Genomic DNA, 17,233 nt, shown 5'->3' with positions numbered 1-17,233 from the left:
TGCGCAGGCAGGCCAGGGCCGTCTGTGCTTGAAACTTTCTGGCGAATCCATACCCGGTTCAGCTACTCCGCCGAGAGATTTGAGTTTTGTCGAGCTTCGGCTTCTATTATCGACCCCCCCAAGATCGACGGATCGTTCCGCTTGCTTTCACTTCCTTCGTCAGAAAGCCACGACCAGGCGTCGGCTACCCGATTTTTTTCTTCTTCCCTTTCGGCCGGACCTCCTCCACTTCTGCGCCGTCTTGCCCGCTTGAGCTCGATATCCCAAATTATCGGCGCATACCTTGCTCTCGACCGCTTACACCAGAGGCCATTGCCTACCCGCAACCGCTGCCATGGCTGCGCTCGGCGACGACTTGCTGGGGACCGTCAATAAGTTGCAAGACCTGGTCTTCAACACTATTGGCAATGACTCCCTCGATCTCCCTCAGATTGTATGCACCATCACCACCAACACCACCCCGCCAACCCCCCGCCCCCTCCCCCTGCCCCCTGCTTTTGGCTCGGGCTTTCTAACGACGATTGCCCTCCACAGGTTGTTGTTGGGTCCCAGTCCGCGGGCAAGTCGTCGGTACTTGAGAACATTGTCGGCCGGGATTTCCTTCCCCGTGGCAGCGGCATTGTTACCCGAAGACCCCTCATCCTACAGCTCATCAACGTACCTGGCGACGATGCCGGCGAAGACCCGCACGCTGGCTACCGGAACCCGAGCCAGGCCGCCCCGAACGAGTGGGCTGAATTCCATCACATCCCCAACCGGCGGTTCAACGACTTCGGCGACGTCAAGCGGGAGATCGAGAATGAGACCTCGAGAGTTGCCGGAAACAACAAGGGCATCAATCGCCAGGCCATCAACCTCAAGATCTTCTCCCCAAACGTCTTGAACCTAACCCTTGTTGACTTGCCGGGTCTCACAAAGGTTAGTAGTCCCAGAGCGTCGTTTGGTACTGGACGGTCTAACCAGCGCGCCGCAGGTGCCCATTGGAGACCAACCGACGGACATCGAAAAACAGACACGCAACCTAATCTCCGAATACATTGCGAAACCTAACAGCATCGTCCTCGCTGTCTCACCCGCAAATGTCGACATCGTCAACTCGGAAGCTCTGAAGCTTGCCCGCCACGTCGATCCGCTCGGCCGGAGGACGATCGGGGTGCTCACCAAGGTCGACTTGATGGATCACGGCACCAACGCTCTGGAAATCCTATCCGGGCGCGTCTACCCTCTGAAGCTGGGCTGGATCGGGGTGGTAAACCGATCGCAGCAGGATATCCAAGGCAACAAGCCCATGGAAGATGCTCTAAAGTCTGAGTCTGAATTCTTCAGGCATCACCCTGCTTATAGGAATATTTCCACTCGCTGTGGCACGCGCTTCCTGGCAAAGACTCTCAACACCACTTTAATGGCTCACATTCGAGACCGTCTCCCCGATATCAAGGCTCGCTTAAACACCCTCATGGGGCAAACCCAACAGGAGCTTGCTAGCTATGGAGACATGCATTTCAGCGGGAAGGAGCATCGGGGCTCACTTATCCTGCAACTCATGACCCGTTTTGCGTCATCCTTCATATCATCTATCGATGGCACCTCGACCGAGATCTCGACAAAAGAACTCTGCGGTGGCGCCCGCATCTATTACATTTTCAACTCCGTCTTTGGGAGCTCGCTGGAATCGATCGACCCCACTTCGAACCTTTCTGCCCTCGACATCCGGACGGCCATCCGTAACTCGACAGGTCCGCGCCCGAGTTTGTTTGTGCCTGAAATGGCCTTCGATTTACTCGTTAAGCCCCAGATTAAGCTCCTCGAGGTCCCAAGCCAACGGTGCGTCGAGCTAGTCTATGAAGAGCTTATCAAGATTTGCCATACGTGTGGCTCCACCGAGCTCTCGCGGTTCCCCAGGATGCAGGCCAAGCTCATCGAGGTCGTCTCGGATCTTCTTCGAGAGCGGCTAGGCCCCGCGTCTGGATACGTCGAGTCGCTCATCTCGATTCAGCGTGCGTACATCAATACCAATCATCCCAACTTCCTCGGCGCTGCTGCTGCCATGAGCCACGTTGTCACCAATAAGCAAGAGCGGGAGAGGAAGCGCCTGATACAAGAGGAGCGGGAACGGCGGGAGCGTCGGCGGATGAAGGAGCTTGGCGCCAATGGCGCCGACACTCCCGTGGACGAAGAAGATGAGCACGCCGCAACAGAAAAGCTGGACTCCGTTGCGGCACGGAAAGCACTCGGCAAGACCGGACGCAGCCACTCGCCATCTATTCGGGACTCGTCGGCTGGCGGCATCGCTGCTGCCCTCAACGGGGTCCGGTCCTCGTCGCCTGCCCAGTTCAACGGGCAAGGTCTGGGCACCGCCAAGGACTCGTTTTTGAACTACTTCTTCGGTAAGGATGGCGCCATTGTGCCAGGCACCCCCCCCGCAACTTCCAACCTCGGCCGCCACGTGAGCCAGTCCGTGGAGCCGACCTTCAGCCAGAGTATGAGGCGACCGGAGGAGAAACCTTTGCGGTCCCCGCCGCCGCCCATCCGTGTTGATGATGGGCCTCTTGATTTCGCAGGAGGCTCCAAAGCAAATGACTTCGTAAGTTTGCATCGTGCAGTCTTCGACTTTTCGTGCCCAGTCCAGGCTAACCCACCTCCCCAGATGAACGGCAGCGAGCCGGCCATGACTGACCGCGAGGCTATGGAGACAGAGCTGATCCGAGCCCTGATTAGCTCCTACTTCAACATTGTCCGAGAGAGCATCGGGGACCAAGTGCCCAAGGCAATCATGCACCTTCTGGTCAACCATTGCAAGGACGTCGTCCAAAACAGGCTCGTGAGCGAATTGTACAAGGAGTCACTCTTCGAGGAGCTTCTTTACGAGGACGACGCGGTGAAGAAGGACCGCGAGAAGTGCGAGAGAATGCTTCAGACGTACCGGGAGGCATCCAAGATTATCGGCGAGGTTGTGTAGACGGCCACAACCCCGTGATTTCGGGAATAGCGAACGCACCTTTGGCTCTCGGTGCTGCTATACTGTACACGAGCGGATGGCAATGTTTATGTTGTTTTGTGTTTGGGCGCTTGGTTTCGGGTCTCTCTCTTAGTCGGAGCGGGCTTTCGAAGTCGCTTGGGGGAGCTAGCCTTGTATAACAACAGAAGTCACAGCTGAGCAGCGATAGAGGATCAGCTGGGCCTGGAGGAGGCGATGCCATGGGCATCGGCAGGAACAGCCACGGTTTCGTTCGTTTACCGTTTTTCCCTTGATCTAATCTGTAAATACATAAGGGCCACAATCTTCCCCTCAACAATCATGATTTTGGACATATTGGGCATGGCCTGTCTTCTTGATCTAACCTCGCACTTCCTACGAATTAAAGTCACCGGCTGTTTTTGTTGGGTTGTGAGATTGGGCTGAGGTTGGGTTTTGAGGTTTCAATAGCGTTGAAGTTGATGTTGTACCGTGTGAATTCCAGGGGGGATTATCTTGCTTACATAAACCGCAACTTCCCAACTCCATTAGTTATTGACTTTTCTGACGGACTGACCGACCTTGGTTTGCTCTTTCTTCATGACGCGCCCAGGCCCTTCGCCATAAATTCTGCACAATCGCACTCAGGTCCGTTTGGTGTGCGCGATTGATTGATTGACGGTCCACACCAGGGTGCTTTTTACCGAACCATCATCGACTCGTCATCGACTCGTTCTGTGTTCATTTTCACCCGCGATTTGCAGAATCCTCGCAACCCTTTCTCGGTTTTTTATCCAGCCAGCGGCGCGCCGGGGATGTTCCATCACCACATCAATACAGCAAGCCTAATAGGATTTCTCCTCCCGTATTGGCGTTTGGCCTAGCTGCCCGCCGGCCAAGTTCACATTGGCTCCCGCAGCCACAAAAAGGAGCTCCTCGGAGACAACGGTCACATCCCTGGCCGTTGTCCACTCATTCATACTTCTCTTTCTTTGACAAGTGTTATCTCCGCTTCATTCCTGTCACACAACCACTGTCCTATCCAACGTATGGTGGCCTCCTTCGTACTTTCTCCTGTTCTTTCATACCTTGGCCTTGCCGTTTCGCTTCGTGTCCCAAGACGCGCATGCCAGCGGCGCGGATAATAGCCAGACACTAGCGCCCCTTCTCGCGAGGAGTCTGGTAGAAGGCGGCGGTCGTGTCAGCTCGGAGATAACCTTGGTGGCCCTTGGCAACTGGGACACGATGGATAATGAATACTACGACGAACCCAGCGCAAGGGACGGCCCAATTGCCATTGGGAAAAAGCGCAAGTCGCCTGGCGATGGCGCTGAGTCTGGCCTCGCCGAGGCGACCGGCCGTGGGCTAGGTCATGGGCCCAAGAAAATCAAGCTGCCGGCGGGCCACGCAGAGCAGGGCACCATGTCAGCCTCGCCACCAGGTACTCTCCCGGGCCAAGACCGGTCTCTTTTACCCCAGGAAATATGGCACTGTATTCTCACCTACTGCCCGCCCAAGTCGTTAGGCAGTTTGCTGTCCGTTAATAGGCGGTTCAACGCCTATCTTGATCCTGCGTTGCCGGTTCGGGCAAACCCTTCCTTTGTGACACAGGGTGTACTCAAGCTTATGGAACCCAATGCCATATGGCAAGCTTCACGGCGGCGCTTTTGGCCTCAGATGCCTGCCCCGCTACGGTCAAGTTCTGAGCTTGATATGTGGCGACTTGCCTGCTCCCCTAGGTGTCAAGCCTGCGGCAAGGTCCACGCTCGGGGTCAGACTTCTCGCAACCTCCTACACCCTGGCCCGGGCACCGAGGGTGTGGCGGTCATATGGGCTTTTGGCACCCGCATGTGCTCGGCTTGTCTTCTGAAGGCTTCTGACAAGGTTTGTGAATTGCTCGAACGGCGACGAAGTGATGGGTTGTCTAACTGACCTTGTGGGTAGGAGCTCGATCTGCAAATATCGCCGTCCATACCGTCCGCTATCATCCCCGCACTTCCCTTCGTCTTCTTCACCCAAGATTGCGATGTTTTCACGGCCACTATGCTCGAGGCGAACCAGATACCCGCGAATCTAGAGGTTACCAAACTTTTCTCCAAGTCAGACGTTCAAGCTCTCCAGGCGGAATTTCTCCAAGTCAAACATATGGGCCAAGGAACCGTGAACGAATGGCTCAAGGGCCTTCCTGGTCGAGGCACCGACCTCCAACAGGATGCATCAAAATGGGAGAAATGGGAATCATCTGGTGGTCTCGCCAAGATGTGTTCTCTGCTCTATCCGGGATATAAGACGCAAAAGTCGTCGACAAACCCAATCCCTACCACGATGTCTTCCCTGGGACGTCAGGAACGAACTGCCGAACAGGCTGCGGAGCTAAAGGCAGCTAGAAAGGCAGAGATTGAACGGCGGGCTTTGTTGTTGAATCCACCGCTGACTGCTGAGGTCCTTGGCCACATCCTTGCTTTTCAAGCGGCCACGCAAATCGTTGCCGAACTGGATGATGGGGCTTGGGAGCGACTCAAACCGCGGTTGTTAGCCCAGCGAGCTGACGCGGAAAAGATGCTGCGGAGTGAGCACAAAACCGAGCCTACCTGCAAACAAGAGTTCGAGGAACAATCACATCTCGAGACCACCACTCTGGCCACGAATAAAGAGGCTCGTGATCGCATTGACAAGCAGTGGGAGGTGATACAGGCTCCCTTGCGCGCGAAGATAGCCGGCTATGCAGACGAAGTCATCCGGGACAGTTGGGACGAAGGCGAGAAAATCACGAGAGAGAGTTGCTCACGATTTGCAGTTGACTCGCTCATCTACGTTCGGACGAGGTTCTACGCCGAAGTCGCCAAGGATGCCGCCGCTGCGAAGGCGGCTGGCAAATCACTGCCCCTGGACCCCCCTGAGGGGCCTTTCACCCAGAAACTGACTTTGGAAAACATGAAGTGGATCTTTGACGGCAAGTTCAAGCCCTACACCGAGCCGTTGCGCAAGGAGCTCTTTTACTGCAACGGATGCGAGGGAAACTACAAGGCGTTTGGCTTCGAGGGTGTCATCCAACATTACGCGGCCAAACATACGAACGCCCTCAGCCTGGGGAGCATTGTTGTTCACTGGAGAGCCGAATGGCCAGAACACCCGCCTTTTAGCGCAACAGCCCGATCTGGGAAAGGCTCCCTCCACCCTCGCGCTCCGGGTGGCTTTGCCGTCAATGGAGGTGCACATTTCCCTCCCAATCACGCCTATCCCGTACCAGGAACTGCGCCCGCGCCCCCGGGCCCTAGTTATCCATACGGATACACTCCGCCAACGTACAGTGGCCACTATCCGCAACCGCAACCGCCGCCGCAACCTTACCAACCGCAACCCGCTGCTACTGCTCCATTTGTGCCGGCGACGAGCTATGAGCAACAGCCGTCTTATGTGACTCCATCTACCGCTTATCCCGCTTATCAGGCCGCTGGTTTCCCCTATACAGCCCCGGCCGTTGAACTATCGCTAAGCCATGCGCCTTCTGGTAGCATACACTACGATTATCATTATGGGTCGTATCAGGCGAATAGCGTTGGTGGTCAACATATCCCAGCCCAGTTATCGACTTACCCGAGTCTCGGTCAGATCCAGGTGGACGACATTGCCCGTAACTCCCGCGAGGTGTGGCGAGTTCTGGGTGATATCCGAAATCTCCCCGGCAACGTAAAGGTCTTCGTGACAATCCACCATCTAGTCAAGAGGTTCCGGTATCGGTTTTATGACACGCCGCCGCTAGCAATGTTCATCGACGGCTTATCCCACAACAAAGAGATGCGCCCCGTCCGCAACGTCAACGGGCTCGTTTGCAAGGCCTGCCACTTGAGACTCGGCAACGCAGATTCGGTAGAGCAAGATAGGAAGGACTTCTCGCTGCCACAACTCGCGAACCACTTCCAGTCCAAGCACATCGAACCGATACAGAGGTTGCAAACGGCCGCCGCGCCGTTGGACTGGGTGATCGACATGGTTTTGATTCCCGATCTTGCCATTCTCCCAAGCATCGCTTCGTCGGCCAACGAGCCTCAGAAAGCCCTGCTCTCAGCCGCATTCCCAGCTGTATTTAGCAGCCAAGACGGTCAGATTTCCAGTGAGCCGTGCCCCACTAGTACAGCGGATGCTCGGGAAGGGCCTCTGGTAGCCAGCAACTACTCGAATCATTCCGGTGCCCACCTTGTCGGCTACCATGCCTCGGGAGCGTCAACCCACAGCACCGTTCCGAAACCGGAAAACGAGCGTCCAGTGATGCACATCGATGGTGGCCGGCACTCGCCGTCCCATAGATCACAGCTTAACGGCGGGGAAAGTGAATCGCATGACGGCGAAGAGGCGGCTGGCGGAAATCGAGACAGACATTCTCAAGACAGGCATGACTCTGACGAGCGGGCGCTGGGGAACAAATCCGGAAAGAGTTTCAGCAAGAATCAGAGCGCGAAAAAGGGGCTGAGCAAGAAAAAAAGGCTCGGGGAGAAGAAAATGCTTGCGCGCCAGGAGAAAAAACTTGCCGCATCGAAAGCGAAAGAGAACAAAGCTCGCGAGCAGCAAAAGGCCCGAGAGGGGCAAGGGGCCCACGAGGGCAAAGACGTTCATGGAGAGGAAGGAGCGAGAAAGGAGGCAAATGTGCGCGCTACGGTGAGAGCTGCCACTCAGGATCAGTCCCTAACACAATCGGGTGCTCGAGCGTCACACCAGCTTGAGAGGAGCTACTTGGCCCCGTCAACGGAGAAAGAGCGAGAATCAGGCGCCATGGCAGCCGAGGAGTCGTACGTCGATCAGACGCCGTTGCCCCAGTTCCAAGACCAGCAAGCGGCACCGAATTCTGCATCGTACCCGGAAATGCCCCCAAAATTCCAGACTCACCAAGGAGGGCAAGACCAGCATGGTGGTAGGGAGGCTCGAGCGCGGTTCCTCGCAGCCAGCGGAAGGAGGAGCCCAGGTGAGCGGCAAGCCGACCCTGTTTATTACTCCAGGCCGGCGACAGTGGAGAGTGTACAGGACACCTATGGCCCCCAGCGGAAACAGGCCGGTTACCCAGAGCCATTGCCACGCCACACCCAGAGAGAACGGTTCGGCCCACCGGCTTCTCGGGCGGAAGACACCATCCACGGGGCACCGTTTCCAGAAACAGACCACCGCAGGTACCGTGATGATGGGTACATGGCTCCACGACCGCCGGTCGAAGCATACGAGATAGTACACGTCATCGACGAGCACGGGGAATACTATATCCGTCGGCCAGCACGGCGCGTGCCAGGCCCGCGGTACTTATACGATGAGCCGGCAGCCCCGCACAATGCCGGCCCCTACGTTACACACACCCAGGCCCCCCGGCCAAGTTTGGTCCCAGAAGGGTACCGCGCCACCGCGGCTCCAGACAACCGGCCAGTTAACCGGCGGGCTGACCCGGCCTACTTTGAGGAGTATGACCCCCGGTTTCCGGCTGCTTGACAATGTGTCTCAGTACGATGGCAAGTGGGCGACGGGAAAAAAAGCCCGACCGCAAAACATCCTCACCACCACAAACCACCACCACCAAAGAGGGCAGTTTGTGCCAGTCTTTTATAGCAACTCTTTGAAAAACGAACATTAAGCGGACTAGATGGCAACTTTCTCGCCTTCTCGTTGTTCCAGGGGCGAATGCAGTCAGTTGTTTATTGGAAGATTATCGGCGCGTATGTATAGTTATCTGTTGGCCACAAATCCACTCGCAGCAATGCTTTCCATGGGTTGTGCATGACTAGGGTGTGTTTTCAGCGTTTACACAGTGCAGCGCGAGCCAGCCATGTCTGGTTGGGTAGTGTGTGTATGTACATAGGTACACCAGTTACTTTGTTTGCTGTGCCTCATCTTGGGCAACTTGTTTCCATCATCTCAAAACAAACCCGTCGAGGTTCGAATAAGCATTCTTGGCTCTCGGCGCCGTTCCACTTCCGGGGTTCCCCGGAACTTTTGGGGTTTTCCCCGCGGAAAACGGCACGAAAGATGGATTAATGAGATGGGGGCCTGGCGTCCTCCCCAGAGGCCAGATTTTGTGACAAGCTTGGCGCAAGGATGTGACGATCCTCCCCTTTCCTTGGTGCAAATGCAGGCAGAGAAAAGGGCGGCCTTCGCAAAGTGACCGTGTGGGCCGTCATCCCAACCCGCCCACTGGCCAGCTCCCCAGACGCAACCACTGCGAGAAACAGGGGCGGCCAATCAGCTGCTGCCTGTTCCTGAAACATCGGACTCAGGGGTCAAATCGTAAGCTGAGGGACCCCAATCCATCTCGTAAAGGACCCTGAGCCAATCCAGGCCTTGGCATCACATTGCTTCAAAACTGGCCAAGTGGGTTTGGACGCTGTGAGAGACGAGGCGGACGGCCGTGAATGGAGCCATTGTCTCTCAGGTCAGGGGTTCGGCTTGTTTGTGGGCAGCGGTTGCGTTGGTGTATATTAGACGGCCAAGTCGTCCGTATGACCGTTGGTTTTAATGCCACACACATTGTTCCATTCTTTGTACTCTTCTTCTTCCTTTGGACGCGGTCACTTATAAGTTGCTGTGTTGTTGCTTGGTTGACCCAGCACACTCGCTCCAGCCATTCATTCATAGCTATCATTCATAAGCCAAGTTGACCTTTGGCGATCTCCCTCACTAGAAACAACACTCTCCCACCAAAACAACAACACCACACCACCCACCATGCGTTCCCAATACTTCTCCGCCCTGCTCCTCAGCACCCTCGCGGCCGCCTGCCCCCTCGCCCACCGACAAGCCGCCACAGCCACGGCAGCCGCCCCCGGCGCCAACCCAACCCCCGGCAGCGGCGGCAGCGGTGGCGGTGGCGGATCCAAGGTGGACATGGCCAAGGCGATCGCGGCCGTGATGCCGCAGGCGAGCTCGTGCGACGGCGCCGACTTCCCCGACGAGTGCCGCACCGCCGAGCAGGCCGCCCCCTTCATCTCCAAGGCCTGCGCCGATCTCAGTGATGGCGAGTGTGCGGCTACGGTGGCGTTGATGGGCTTGGAGAGTGTCGATATGCGGTTCAAGCATAATGTGAGCCCGGGAAGGCCGGGCCAGGGAACGGCGAATATGCAGATGGCGGATGTGAGTCTTTTTTTTTTTTTTTTTTTTTCTTACACCCCCCTTCCCACCCCTCCTATCTCCCCTTACGAAAGCAGTAACCAAGCAACTAACATCCACCCCCCACAGTTCAACAAAGAATACGCCTCGGAGCTCTTCGGCGCGGACAAGGTGGCCGGCAAGTCGCCCGACGAGATCCTGGCCATGGTGATGCCCGACGAGCACAACTTTGGCTCGGCCGCCTGGTTCCTCAAGACCAAGTGCGCCGACGTGCGCGACACGCTCAAGGCCGGCACCGACGCCGGCTGGACCGCCTACAACCAGTGCATTGGCGTCGATGGCTCGCTGCCGGATCGCATGAAGTATTGGACGGCGGCGAAGAGCGCGTTTGGGCTGTGAGTGTTGGGTTGGGGATTGGGTTGGGTTTATGATGGGTTTGGTGGGTTAGGTTGGGTTGGGTTGGGTTGTTAGGTTGGGTTTGGGATCCTTTGCATGGTAGAGAGGGCTTCTCTTTCGATTCTTTCGTTTTCTTTTCCCCGTTCTAGATCTTCATGCATGATAGGGCGTTCTTGTGGTTCTTCTCGATCCTTCCCGGTTCAGGGATGTATTCCATTTCTTGCCCATTCCAAAATAGACAATATGTGATGAATGAAATGCCGGTCTGCCTTACTCGTTACAACCAAGCAGTTCCATGCAACAATCCACTCCCCTTCCTTGAATTTGCCACCGAGTGATGTCCGCCGTTAAAGCCGAGTAAGGGGTAGGATAAGCGCGGCTCGGACTCAACCCCTGTCAGCATCCCGGATCTGCCCCTGATGAGTCTCCCTGCCTCCCTAGGTAACCAGGGAGCTAGGTTGCACGGCGTCGCCGTCACTCCGGTTCTAGAATACAGAAAGAAGCATTGCCGATCTTGCCGTGTGACCCCATATCACTTACAGATAGCTCAAAAATGGCAAGAATGTTAAGGTCACTCACACCCTGCCCATCATCATCACAGTGACCGTGTCGAGTTATCGCAGACACCGCTTCCAGAGAGTCCGGATTTGGGATACAGCACGACGGGGAGCCCTCCCGCGAGTGTGACGGTGATACCACCCTCCGAGTCCGTGGTGTGTTCGGTGCAGCCCATAACGTCAACCAAGGCCTGGCCGGCCTCGAAGCCCGTCGCCGACGAGGGAAGGGTGGCCTCGGCAGACGAGGAGGCCCCGACATTAGTGAAGATGCCCACGACCTGCGCGCCGGGCTGCCCCTTGCGCATGGCGATGGTGTGGCTATCCGAGTAAATGGGGTTGCTCTTGTAGGAGAGGTAGCCGTCGTCTTGGGATATGGCTTGGCTCCGGATCTGGTTGAGCTTGGCGATCCAGGCGTACAACTCCGAGGTCTCTGAGTAGCCGGAGGACCAGAGTGCCTCACGATTGTGAGGGGTGCCTGAGCCGGAGTAGTGTTGCTCTTGGCCCTGATATATGATCGGGATACCTTTCCATGGACGGTTAGAAGGCTGTGTCTAGTGGGGGCGGTAGTGACAAGCGCCTTACCATCCTTGAGCATCGTAAACGCGATCGCCTATACCAAAAGGTAATGCCCTCTACGTCAGAATTTGAAAGAGAAATGGCCAGTTTGTAAATATACTCACATTCTTCACCAGTGCCTGTGCAAAAGGTACCGGTTAGCATTGCCGAGTACGGAGTTTTAAAGGGACCCCGGCGCAAGTCTTACCTTGTCCTCCGTAAAAGAAGGGAACCGCTCGATGTCGTGGTTTTCCAAAAAGGAGCCATACAAGCTGGGATCCTGAGCCACACCACTCAGCGTGTTGAGGCCAGAGACCAGCTCGCTGATACTGCCGTCGGATGACTTGAATGCATTAAGTATCCAGTAGTAGCTAGCCAAGAAAGTTAGATTCGTACAAGAACAATACGGAAGGGGACTCCTCCCTCACCTGGGATAATCTGTCACTCCATCGAAATACTGCTGGTAAGGGGCCACGTACAGCGGGTCCCCCTGGAAGACTTCGCCGAGGAGATACACACCCGCTGCGTCCGAGAAGCCCGACCAGAAGGACGTCTCGACGTGTTTTGCACTGTCAACTCGCAGGCCGTCGCTGTTCGCCGAAGATGTGAGACACAAGAGGGTATCTTACCAGAAAGCATGTTGACTTACATGGAGTATTTGGAGACCATCTCCGTCACCCACTCGTTCCAGACGCTTCGCACAGCTTCGCTATAAGAATGGTGTCAGTTACCAGCAGACTAGGATACGGCGTTGGCTAGGCGTTGACTAGGGGAGTATTTACTCTTCAGTGCGTAGATCTGGGAGGCTAAGCTCGAGTTAGTTTGGACACACGGATGAGAGATGTATGGGGCTAGCAGAACCTACCTAACAACGTCACTCCCTTGCCAACACCTAAACTAGTGTCAGTCATACCAAAATACCATCCGCATTTCCAAGCAGGAAGTACGCACACCTCGACCGATGTTTGACTGTCGTAGTCAATAGAACAGGGAGAGTGGTAATACGAGGCCTGCGGTTGTCACCTATCAGCCAACGACTCATGCCCACTCTCAACGTTATGGCAGATCAAACATACCGACGAAAAGGGGTTGAACTGCCCGTAGTCGACACACGAGCGACAGCCCACGTACGCCATATGGTTGGTAACGATATCAACCATAAGATACTGGCAACATCACACACATCAGCAACACACCAGCGGTAGACTCCATGGGTATGAATATCCGGGCTCACTCACCATGTCCCTCGCATGCAACTCAACCGACAGCTCCACCAAATCCTCCTCATCCCCAAACGCCGCGTTCAGCGCCCAGATATCCTTTGCCCAATACCCATGATACGACGAGCTACAACCCCCACCAGCCAGGTCAGCGCGAAAGAACTCCCCTCTCATGAAAGCACCAACCACCCAACCAACAACAGAAACAGACAAACTCACCCATCCGCCAACCCCCCCTCAACCTCAATCTGCGCCACCACCGGCGAGATCCACACCGCCGTGAACCCCATCCCCCGGATATAGTCCAGCTTGGCGATCAGGCCGCGCCAGGTGCCGCCGCAGTAGACCTGGGCGGCCGGGTCGCAGGGCGCTGTCGTCGAGAGGTCGGTGCGGGCGAAGCGGTCTGTGACGACCTGGTAGATGGATTGGGACCGCCAGGATGTGGCGGGGAGGGCGGTTGTGATGGGGAGGAGGTGCGTGGCCCAGAGGGCGACGGTGGTTGCAAGGAGGTGGCGCATTGTGGTGGTGGTGGTGGTGATGGTTAGGGAAGGGTGGAAGGTAATGCGAAGGGTAGGAAGTAACAGGAGGGGTAGAAAGTAATGGGAAGATGATGGCTTGCTTGCTTAAGAGGACCAAGCCTGGTACCAGATGATGAATGGCGCTTCATATAGCGAACATCATCATCGTGCGGTGCCCCATAGCAATAGCTATAGATCGCAACGAGGTCCTACAGCTTCTAAACCCCCACCCAACCTACATGTATCAAGGCACCCGCCATGGCTGTACACAACAAACAAGGCAAGATTGACAACGGTGCCGCAGTTTTCTAACCCGAGTCGGGCCGTCCAGATACAACCTTGGTGCTTTTCACATGCTAGGAGTTAGCGAGCGAACAAGGGCCGGTGTTACGAATACAACAGTTTATTCCCTACGGAAGACTTCCGAAACAGGCAATGCGACTCCGTGTACCACGCCCGGCGATCACAGCCGCTCCCCGCAATCCTCGGAGATCCCGGGCAGCCCCAGTGCCGTCCGGGGCCCCGCAGGACCGCAACTCGGTGCTATGTACAAAAGGGCCGAATGCACCCGCGAAGATCTTCAGGGCAGCCGCCATAGGAGGTGAATCTTCTAGGGCGCGTACCAAACATATCATATTGACTTGGCGCGGAAAACTGTTGCCCTAAGGCGGGCGCTACGCAGTTGACTGAATAGCCGCTTCCGCAATGAGTGAGAAGGGGTTGTGTTTGGTATTCTGATATACACGCCGGAAACGAACCCAACATACATACACCACCCCGAAGTGGAGGGTACCCGGGCCCTTTCCGGCCTCTCTCTCTACCCTTCCCTTTGACCCGATATCAAGGCCCCATTTATAGCACTAGGTCTCCGCCCAATCTTGACTTCACGTTTTCAACTTGGTCCCGCTAAATCCAGGTTATAGGGAAACTGACTCCCATCTTGCGACGTCTGTTGTTGCTGGTCCGGGTTGCCAGGAAAGAACTGTAGAGACTCGCCTCCCCAGTTCGCAGTGTGCGTAAAGTTTTCAAACGATTCCTGGATGCAGGTGGTCAGCAGGGGGCGGGGAACGAGAATGAGTTGTTAAGATATAAGGGCACTCACCCAGTCGAAACTGTTGTCTGGAAAGTCCAGGGTACTGCTCGCCATGTTATCGAACATGGTCAGCGGGGACTGTACGCTGTCGAAACCCAACATGGGGTTGGCAAAATTCGGTGCTGTGGCACTCCCCATCCCCCCGGAATTCGTGCCTGTAATTCCTACGTCCATCCCCATATTGAGGCCCCCATAACCATTCGAGCTCATGGAGGGCTGGGCCCCATTGTAAGCCGTGGAGGGCCCCGACACCGCCGCACCTGAATGCATGTCTCGCCCCATAGCCCCTGAGTGCCCCGGTTGCCCTGGCTGCCCTGGCTGCGAATTTGTCGAGTCCCCGGACCCACGAGGTCCCGAAGCACGCGACGGTCCGTCCGCCCCCCCGAGGCTCTTGATCTTGATCAGCATGATCTCCAGGACATTGGAGGCCTTGAGCGCCTCAATCGAAACGTCGGCCAACCCCTTCCATATGTCCCTTGTCAGCTCCAGGCTGTTGATCATCTCCTGGCGCTGTTCTCTTGTCCAGAAGTTTGAGCTCTGGGCGTCAGGCTGGCCCGACGTCTGCTGACACGCGTTATCGAAATGCAAGTCCGAAACGACCAGCATGGCAGGAAGGAGGAAGTCCTTGGTCGTGACCGAATTGAAGAACCACTTGATAGAATACAAGAGCCCGCCAGGCTGCGACTCCCGATGCAGAGTCGCCAGATGCCGTAGCGTTGCCAGCGACGCCTCGATTGCACTGCGCCGTGAGTGGGCATACCTGGGGTTGTTTCTCGCTCGTGGTATGTATTTCCTGTGCAGCACACAGATAATCTTGAGGTAGAGAACATCCAGGTGGAAGCGGGCCATGACCGACGTCAGTGGAGTTGAGCTGTCGAGCGGCTGCATCCTCAAGTGAGGCGGGAGCTCAGCCCGGATGTCTTGCAACTTGGCATCAAACCGGAGGATATCGTCGTAGTGTACCTGGTCCTTTACCCTGCTTGTGGCCTGCAGGATGATGCCGAGGTGGAAACACAGCTTGACTTTGGACACCATGTAACTGATTGGTGTCGGTTCGGAGGTAGGTCTGGAGGCCGGTAATACTTTCGTGTCTGGGCCGAATTCCTCGTCGTAGATGTTGTGGGGCAACTCGGTGTCGCAGTCGTGTTCCGAGATCATGCTCGGCAACGATAGATGGTGCGAATAGAAGATGTCCATCATCCTCACGAAGGACCAGGTCCTACGTCTCATTTCCTAAAATCCAAATGGCGTCAGCAGTGAGAAACAATGCTCGTACAAAGGGACATATGGAAGGAGGGGGCAACAGAAAGGGGGGCAACATACCGCCTCAAAGGGGGTGAGGTTGGGAAACGACTTGCCGTCTCGGTGATAGCCCATCCTCATAGCAACCCTCACTACCATGGATACAATGATCCATATGCCCAAGTCGGCATCGAAGCGAGTCGAGTACTCGCAGAAGGTGTAGAGCATCATGGCCTCGACGGTGTATTGCGCCGGCCTTGTGAAGTCGCCGACATTCAAGCACTGTACCGTTCTCAACCGGTACTCGTGCGCCAACTCAAGCACCCTGCCCTTCAACTCGGCCGGTTCGTCCCCAACCTTGTGGTAGCTCATTAAGGCTAGGCACATGACTGCATACAACAAGGCTAGCCACATGATGGGCGTCTTGGACGGGTCTTGCCAGTGGTCTCGAAGCTGCTGCTGAAACGACGGGGCGTGCAGGATGTTGGCGGCGTTATCCATCGAGTTGAAGTACCTCCCGCACAATGCTAGGACCGTCGACTTGGGCGGCAACTCTGCCCGAAGTTCGACCTCGCTCGCAGCGGCGACGCCCGAGAGTATACTCGGCGGCTGGCTGGAGACCTCGGGTTTCGCTAGCCGGATTTTCTCGTAGCTGTTCTCAAGCTCCTTCTTATGGCTTGCAAAGTAGTTCTTGACCTCGGCAATATCGCTCAAGATGGTGTGCCAATGCTCTTCCCCGAGATAGACGTGCTTTGATCGAACTGGATCCATTTTCAGGACTCCAAGGGACTTGGCGAGCCCGTCGTCAATGTCGCTTTCGTCGTCATCTTGCATCGCGCCCTCGTCGTCGTGCCCTCTACTTTTTGCTGGTAGTGAGCTGCTGTCCGCGGTAGAAGGCGAGGCACCGGAACCAGCACCGCCAGACGATATGGAGGAACCGCCAGGCAATGAGGGCACATCAATGTTGGCCCCGCCGTGCATCAAGGATAATACAAGACCCTCCAGCCTGTCGATACGGTTTTGCATGTCGTCCGGAGTCGGCTCCCCCTGGTTCTGGTTCTTCCTGCGAGAGACGGGTGCGGCGTACGAGCAGGAGAGCGTGCCTGTCCCCTCGCGCTTGGTGCAGTTGCTACATGGATGAGATCTGTCGCATTTTCTAGAAGGCGGGTTAGTGACGTGAGGGAATCCGCACCATCCCTCGACATGACTACTTACAACCTGAGCACTCGTTAGCTGGCTGTACGTCAACGGACGGCATGGGAGATAACATGCATGAAAACAGCTCACTTTCTTGTCCGACACGGGTAACAGCTGAGAGGCACTCGGTTTCTCTTACGGACGACCCGAAACTGCGGTTCAGGCGACCGACCGGTCGATGAAGTGGTCGCCGATGGCGGTGTGGGCGTCATGCTGGGCGCGCGAAGAGATGAACGTAAACGCGAGTTTGGCGGATCGGATCACCACCGATTCTCACGGTTTTTACTCGATAAGACAAGGCGTCTTCGTCGAGTACAGCCCTCTGAGCTGGTGCGCACCCTTCTAACAAGCCTCCCTTGCAAGTTTCGACCCGGGTCCACTCAAGCTTTGCAAACCAACACTGCAAATTCCGGACT

The 17,233-nt window shown here is 56.1% G+C and overlaps 5 protein-coding genes across 5 annotated transcripts; 3 read left to right on the top strand and 2 right to left on the bottom strand.

The window, feature by feature from the left end:
• Window positions 1-334: 334 nt before the first annotated feature.
• On the top strand, window positions 335-2,959 carry F5144DRAFT_478810 (Dynamin central region-domain-containing protein; the record flags this gene model as incomplete). The annotated part of the gene is made up of 4 exons (XM_066785121.1): window positions 335-433; window positions 535-918; window positions 974-2,584; window positions 2,648-2,959. The coding sequence occupies 4 exons, from the start codon at window positions 335-337 to the stop codon at window positions 2,957-2,959; spliced, it is 2,406 nt and encodes an 801-aa protein (XP_066648246.1).
• A 955-nt stretch (window positions 2,960-3,914) lies between these two features.
• Window positions 3,915-8,571, top strand: F5144DRAFT_28057 (uncharacterized protein). The gene is made up of 2 exons (XM_066783701.1): window positions 3,915-4,840; window positions 4,901-8,571. The coding sequence occupies exons 1-2, from the start codon at window positions 4,202-4,204 to the stop codon at window positions 8,426-8,428; spliced, it is 4,167 nt and encodes a 1,388-aa protein (XP_066648245.1). The 5' UTR covers window positions 3,915-4,201; the 3' UTR covers window positions 8,429-8,571.
• Window positions 8,572-9,244: 673 nt separating this feature from the next.
• F5144DRAFT_28048 (uncharacterized protein) lies at window positions 9,245-10,537 on the top strand. Its single transcript, XM_066783698.1, has 2 exons — window positions 9,245-10,063; window positions 10,169-10,537. The coding sequence occupies exons 1-2, from the start codon at window positions 9,659-9,661 to the stop codon at window positions 10,436-10,438; spliced, it is 675 nt and encodes a 224-aa protein (XP_066648244.1). The 5' UTR covers window positions 9,245-9,658; the 3' UTR covers window positions 10,439-10,537.
• A 376-nt stretch (window positions 10,538-10,913) lies between these two features.
• F5144DRAFT_522776 (glycoside hydrolase superfamily) lies at window positions 10,914-13,640 on the bottom strand. The gene is made up of 12 exons (XM_066786753.1): window positions 12,987-13,640; window positions 12,786-12,894; window positions 12,624-12,713; window positions 12,499-12,557; window positions 12,413-12,439; window positions 12,330-12,353; window positions 12,197-12,256; window positions 11,976-12,137; window positions 11,756-11,918; window positions 11,673-11,687; window positions 11,575-11,602; window positions 10,914-11,515 (listed from the first exon to the last, which is right to left on the bottom strand). The coding sequence occupies exons 1-12, from the start codon at window positions 13,283-13,285 to the stop codon at window positions 11,031-11,033; spliced, it is 1,521 nt and encodes a 506-aa protein (XP_066648243.1). The 5' UTR covers window positions 13,286-13,640; the 3' UTR covers window positions 10,914-11,030.
• A 537-nt stretch (window positions 13,641-14,177) lies between these two features.
• F5144DRAFT_479451 (fungal-specific transcription factor domain-containing protein) lies at window positions 14,178-17,029 on the bottom strand (the record flags this gene model as incomplete). The annotated part of the gene is made up of 4 exons (XM_066785165.1): window positions 14,178-14,321; window positions 14,388-15,611; window positions 15,702-16,776; window positions 16,908-17,029. 4 exons carry the CDS (start codon window positions 17,027-17,029, stop codon window positions 14,178-14,180), a joined length of 2,565 nt encoding a protein of 854 aa, XP_066648242.1.
• Between the last annotated feature and the right edge of the window lie 204 nt (window positions 17,030-17,233).

This window comes from Chaetomium tenue (assembly GCF_020726465.1).
Source record: "Chaetomium tenue strain MPI-SDFR-AT-0079 chromosome Unknown F5144scaffold_1, whole genome shotgun sequence".
In the NCBI taxonomy this organism is placed as follows: domain Eukaryota; kingdom Fungi; phylum Ascomycota; class Sordariomycetes; order Sordariales; family Chaetomiaceae; genus Chaetomium; species Chaetomium tenue.
The sequence above is the reverse complement of the archived record's forward strand: the minus strand, read 5'-3'. Positions and strand labels throughout refer to the sequence as shown.

Coding starts and splice junctions, on each gene's coding strand:
- F5144DRAFT_28057 (XM_066783701.1), top strand. CDS start 4,202: ATGGATAATGAATACTACGACGAACCCAGCGCAAGGGACGGCCCAATT. Junction 4,841..4,900: donor TTCTGAAGGCTTCTGACAAG/GTTTGTGAATTG, acceptor CCTTGTGGGTAG/GAGCTCGATCTGCAAATATC.
- F5144DRAFT_522776 (XM_066786753.1), bottom strand. CDS start 13,285: ATGCGCCACCTCCTTGCAACCACCGTCGCCCTCTGGGCCACGCACCTC. Junction 12,714..12,785: donor AGTTGCATGCGAGGGACATG/GTGAGTGAGCCC, acceptor TGATGTTGCCAG/TATCTTATGGTTGATATCGT. Junction 11,516..11,574: donor GTTTACGATGCTCAAGGATG/GTAAGGCGCTTG, acceptor GTCCATGGAAAG/GTATCCCGATCATATATCAG.
- F5144DRAFT_28048 (XM_066783698.1), top strand. CDS start 9,659: ATGCGTTCCCAATACTTCTCCGCCCTGCTCCTCAGCACCCTCGCGGCC. Junction 10,064..10,168: donor CGAATATGCAGATGGCGGAT/GTGAGTCTTTTT, acceptor CACCCCCCACAG/TTCAACAAAGAATACGCCTC.